The sequence below is a fragment of the Cnephaeus nilssonii genome, assembly GCF_951640355.1.
Source record: "Cnephaeus nilssonii genome assembly, chromosome: 15".
NCBI classification, from domain to species: domain Eukaryota; kingdom Metazoa; phylum Chordata; class Mammalia; order Chiroptera; family Vespertilionidae; genus Cnephaeus; species Cnephaeus nilssonii.
In genome coordinates this window covers 2529176-2534443 of record NC_137086.1, presented here as the reverse complement: position 1 = coordinate 2534443, position 5268 = coordinate 2529176, and the positions used below count along the sequence as shown (strand labels likewise).

Sequence of the window (5268 nt, the reverse complement as noted above, 5' to 3'; positions counted from 1 at the left end):
ATGGGCCACCTCAGGCTAGTCCACCTGCTCCCTCGGAGGTGCTGGTGCGAGGAGGGAGGAGCTGCAGGGCAGACGTGGCCATCCCAGGGGAGCCCAGCGCCTGTCCTGGTCTGTAGGACCTTCTCCCCTCACGCGCCTAAACCGGTGCCTCGCCCTCAGGTCACCTGGTGTCGAAGAGAGTGCATGACCCGGCCGGTGTGGCTCAGTGGTTGAGCATCGACCTATGAACCAAGAGGTCACCGGTTTGATTCGGGCTCGATCCCCAGTAGGGGGCATACAGGAAGCAGCATCGGGGACCACCCTCCCACCCCCCGGACACTCTCACATCAATGTTTTTAGCCGTCTCCCTTCCTCCCGCTCTAAAATCAATAAAAAACACCTATTTTAAAAAAGAGAGAGACCATGGTTGGGCTTTGGGATCGTCAGATCTGGGATTGGATCCCTCCTTGGTGTGACCTGAGGCCTCAGTTTCTTTACCTGTAAAATGGGGATAGCTATCCAGCAGGGTTGCCAGGAGGAATGGGAGGCAGCTGTGAAAAGGGCCTCGCGCAGGTGATAAATCCGTGGTAACCGCGCTGCCGGGTGTGCCCAGCTCGGTGGCCCTCGCCCTCCTGGGCAGGCCTGGGAGCAGGCTTCTCCTCAGAAGGAATCAGGAGCCGCGGGCACAGAGCCTCCCGGAACGTGGCAAGGCTCCTTGGCGCCGAGCCCTGCATGCGAGCCCTTCTGCAATGAGCTCCCCACTAAAAATACCGCCCCCCCCCCCGGCCGGCACACCTAACGCCGGGCCCGGCACCGGGCATGCCCGAGCCACCCACATCCCGGGGTCGGGCAGGGGTGAGGATCCCCAGCCTGAAAGAGAACCTGCCACACGGCGTGTGCACAGAGCGGGGCTTTATTGAAAGAGATACAGACCGGGAGGAGGGTCCCTGCCGCCCTCCGTCACCCCTCCTGCCTTGGCTCCTGGCCACCCCTCCCCCGCCGCCGGCTCCCGGACCGCCAGCAACACAAAGGGTCTCTCCCAGCCCCATGGCAGGCGCCCAGAGGGCCTTCAGGGCTCTGCTCAGGAGGGGGGGGGGGGCAAGGACAGTCACAGCATCCGTCCACCTGCGCCCGGACGGCCCACCTCACTTGCAGCTCTGGAGCCGGGTCCTGTGGTGCTTCTCCTGGGTCAGGAGGGGGATGACCGTGTCGCTGTGGGAGACCCTCAGCCGGCTGCCCCAGGCCCCCTCCTTGCCGACGGCGGCGGCGGCAGGCTCGGGTGGGAGGATGTCCAGGTCGCCGCGGGAGCCCACGGCCTTGCCCTCGCCCCCGCCAGCTGCGGCGCCGCCCGAGTTGAGCTCCATGAGCTCCAGCTCGTGCTTGGCGGCCGTCTCCAGGACGCGCTGCTTGTTGTAGTAGCGGACGAAGTTGTTGATGATGGGGTGGATGGGGAGGGCGATGGCGATGACCCCGCACAGGAAGCTGATGGCCGCGTTCAGCTTGCCCAGCGTGGTCTTGGGGTAGATGTCGCCGTAGCCCACGGTCGTCATGGTGATGATGGCCCACCAGAAGGACTGCGGGATGCTCTTGAACAGCGTCTCGGGGTGGCTCTGCTCCATGGTGTAGCCGAGGGCGGAGAAGACGAAGATGCCCACGGCCAGGTACATGAGCAGCAGCCCCAGCTCCTTGAAGCTGCGCTTGAGCGCGTAGGTGAGCGTCTGCAGGCCGGTGGAGTGGCGCGCCAGCTTGAAGATGCGGGCCACGCGCATGATGCGCAGCGCCTGCACCGCCTGCTGCACCTTGGTCAGCTCCATCATGCGCGCGCCCAGGTGCGTGAGCGTCAGGCTCACGTAGAAGGGCAGGATGGCCAGCACGTCCACGATGTTCATGAAGGACAGGACGAAGTGCAGCTTGTTGGGCGAGGCGAAGAGGCGCAGCAGGTACTCCAGCGTGAACCAGCCGATGCACGCCGTCTCCACGCTCTCCAGCGTCGGGTGCTCCACGCGGCTGCCCTCGGCGTCCAGCACCTGCAGCTCGGGGATGGTGCCCATGCACATGACCACGGACGACAGCAGGATGAGCAGGAAGGACAGCACGGCCACGGCGCGCGCCGGGCGCGAGGACTCGGGCTTCTCCAGGAACTTCCAGACGCGCTGCTGGCAGCGGCGCCAGCGGCCCGCGGCCGCGTCCAGGCCCAGGTCGTCCAGGATGAGCTGCACGCGGCGCGCGATCTCCTCCAGCTCCTCGCGCTTCTCGCGCAGGTGGCTGCGGCAGCACTGGTCCAGGAACTTGAGGTCCACCTTCCAGAAGTCCATCTCGCCCTTGAAGCAGATGGGGCAGATGCCCTTCTTCATGTGCACCTCCCCGAAGTAGTACACCTCGACGACGCACTTGAAGGCGTCCGGGTCGCGGTCGAAGTAGAACTCGCGCTTCCCGGGGTCGTAGTCGTCGCACAGCGAGAAGATGCTGTCGTAGCCGCCGGCCAGGCAGGTCAGCAGCTCGGCCAGCCGGGTCTCGGGGTACCGGCACAGCAGGTCCCCGTACAGCACCTGCCGGACGCCCCCCACGTTGACCACGATCTCCACATCCTCGCCAGCCCGGGAGCCCTGGCTGTCCGGCTCCGGGAGGCTGCGCTCCCCGGCTCCGTCCATTCTCCCGGCTCCGCGCCCCGTCGCCGCCGCCCGGGAGTCCGCCGGTCCCACCGGTGCGCGGCTCTCGGCTCTCGGCTCTCGGGGAAGCCCGGCCGGCGCCCGCCTGCTCGGAAGGGCGGTCACAGCGGGGAGCCGCCGGCGGGGACGCGCCGCGGAGGAGGAGGAGGCTGGCACCCGGCGGGGCTCGGGGCGGGCATCCGGGCGCCGGGGCGCGTGGGCGGGGGGCTCTCGCGGCCTCGGGCCCCGCCGCGGGCACTCACCTCGGCTCTCCGAGCGGCGCGGTCCGCCCCTGGGGCTCGGCTTCCTGCAGAAGTGGGGTGCCCTGGGTGGCGGCGGGCAGGGTCCCCTTCCCCGGGGCGCGCAGACAGCGCCTAGCGGGTCCCGGAGCCACGCGGGCCCCGGCGTGCGTCCCCCGCGCCGGCCGTGTCCCTGCGCTCCGGGCCGCGCAGTCCGCCGAGGTGCCGGGAGAGCGAACTTGGGCTGGCTCTGCCCGAGCCGTTCCGAGCACAATAGGAATTCCGGCCTGACGTCAAGAGCCTTTCAAACCGTACCCTCTTCTGGTGAAATCCGGCAAGGCACGCGCGGCAGCCGCTTAACCCGTGCGCGGACGGCACAGCTGCGCCCCCCCCCCCGCCCCTCCCGCGCCAGGCCCGCCCCCTCCCGGCGCAGCGGGGCGCCGAGGGCCGGCCGCCAGGAAGTTTCCCTGCGGGAAGATGATGGTGAAAGACCGCGGGTGCCTGTTGCTCTGCAGGAAAAACCTGCCCAAGAAAGCCCTGAGGGGGGCGCTCCTGCGCCCGGTCCCGCCGGGCCTGCCTGGGCAGCACTTGCCACACTCACCCGCACCCTGCACAGGGAGGACACGCGGTCCGGGCCCCGTGGGAGAGCTGGCACTTGCCCCAGGCCGCAGGGACGCGGAGCAGAGCCCAGACCCTCTTCTTTTTCTTTTCTTTTTTAAAAATATATTTTATTGATTTTTTACAGAGAGGACGGGAGAGGGATAGAGAGCTAGAAACATCAATGATGAGAGAGAAACATCGATCAGCTGCCTCCTCCACACCCCCTACTGGGGATGTGCCTGCAACCAATGTACATGCCCTTGACCAGAATCGAACCCGGGACCTTTCAGTCCACAGGCCGACGCTCTATCCACTGAGCCAAACCGGTCAGGGCATAAGAGCCCAGACCCTCTTCACCCAGAGTTTCCCACTGCCCTCGCTGGGCCCAGGCTGGTGAGCGGGCGGAGGGCCCGCCTCAAGGCCTGGCTGCCCTCCGCCTCCCGTTTCTCTGCAGCCCAACACCACCACCAGCAGCAGCTTCCAGATCCCCCAGTTTGCAGGCTCCCGCCTCCCAGTTCCCACTCTGACCCACACACCTGCGCTCTCCTGGCCCTGTGGCCGCAGCTGTCTGTCGGCGCTCACATGCGGAGCCATTGCCCCTGCTGCCATCACCGACGCTGCAGGTTATCCAGCGTCGCCTGTGGCCTGGGCGCGTGGTAACGGAAGATTCTAGAGGACGATGGGCAGCCGGGCACAGGTGGGTTTCGGGGCAGGGAGACTGCGCTGTAGGGTACAGTGATGGCGGGTACTCTGCAATTGTCCAAACCCACAGACTGTCCAGCACGGAACCGTCATGGAAACTATGGCCTGCGAGGCTCACCCATGGTAACAAGTGTCTCATCCTGGTGGGGGCTGTCCATGGGGGGGGGGGCGGGGGACTCGGGGGGCAGGGGTATGTGGGAGCTCTCTACTTTCTGTTCAGTTTTACTGTGAAACTAAAGCTATTCTGGAAAATGAAGTCTATTAAAATATATTCTGTAGGCTGGGGTGTTTTGTGTGTGTGTGTGTGTGTGTGTGTGTGTGTTTAACTTAAGTTTCTATTTATTAATGGATCATGAAATCCACTTCCCGGCTCACTGACAATACTTTTTTTTAAAGTTTTTTTAAAAAAAAAAAAAAAAAAATATATATATATATATATATATATATATATATATTATTGATTTTTTACAGAGAGGAAGGGAAAGAGAGTTAGAAACATCGATGAGAGAGAAACATCGATCAGCTGCCTCTTGCACACCCCCTACTGGGGATGTGCCCGCAACCAAGGTACATGCCCTCGACTGGAATCGAACCTGGGACCCTTCAGTCCGCAGGCCGACACTCTATCCACTGAGCCAAACCAGTTAGGGCAGGCAATACTTTTCTTTAATGAGATATTATAATATTAGAATACGTCAGGCTAAGTTAGTATTGTTCAGTGAAACTTCGTTTTACAAATTGTATTTCCTTTTTATATAAAATAAACCTGTAACCTGTTGCTACAGAGTAAGGAATTGAGATTCAGAAAGGTTGAGCAGCAATATCATTTATTATAAGTTTTATAACTTGCTATTATAAATGCATCATGAGCCAAGCGCTTTCCGAATGCTTTGCACGTTCATTTAGTCCCCACAGCATCTCTCTGAGGAAACAAGATGGCAGGTAACCTGCCAAGGTCACTCAGCCAGCAAGTGGCAAAGCCATTCGGCGCCCAGCGGCCTGTGGTCACGGCCCAACGCTTCGCCTCCAGGCCCTGGTCACACAGCTGGTCGTGGTGCAGCTGGGACTTGAGCCGAGGCCCACCTGGCTCCAAGGCCAAG

At 62.6% G+C, this 5268-nt stretch overlaps 1 protein-coding gene across 1 annotated transcript; it reads right to left on the bottom strand.

Moving 5' to 3' along the window:
• Positions 1 to 1009: 1009 nt before the first annotated feature.
• KCNF1 (potassium voltage-gated channel modifier subfamily F member 1) lies at positions 1010 to 2785 on the bottom strand. Its single transcript, XM_079791579.1, has one exon. The coding sequence runs from the start codon at positions 2628 to 2630 to the stop codon at positions 1125 to 1127; it is 1506 nt and encodes a 501-aa protein (XP_079647705.1). The 5' UTR covers positions 2631 to 2785; the 3' UTR covers positions 1010 to 1124.
• Positions 2786 to 5268: the final 2483 nt, after the last annotated feature.

Coding starts and splice junctions, on each gene's coding strand:
- KCNF1 (XM_079791579.1), bottom strand. CDS start 2,630: ATGGACGGAGCCGGGGAGCGCAGCCTCCCGGAGCCGGACAGCCAGGGC.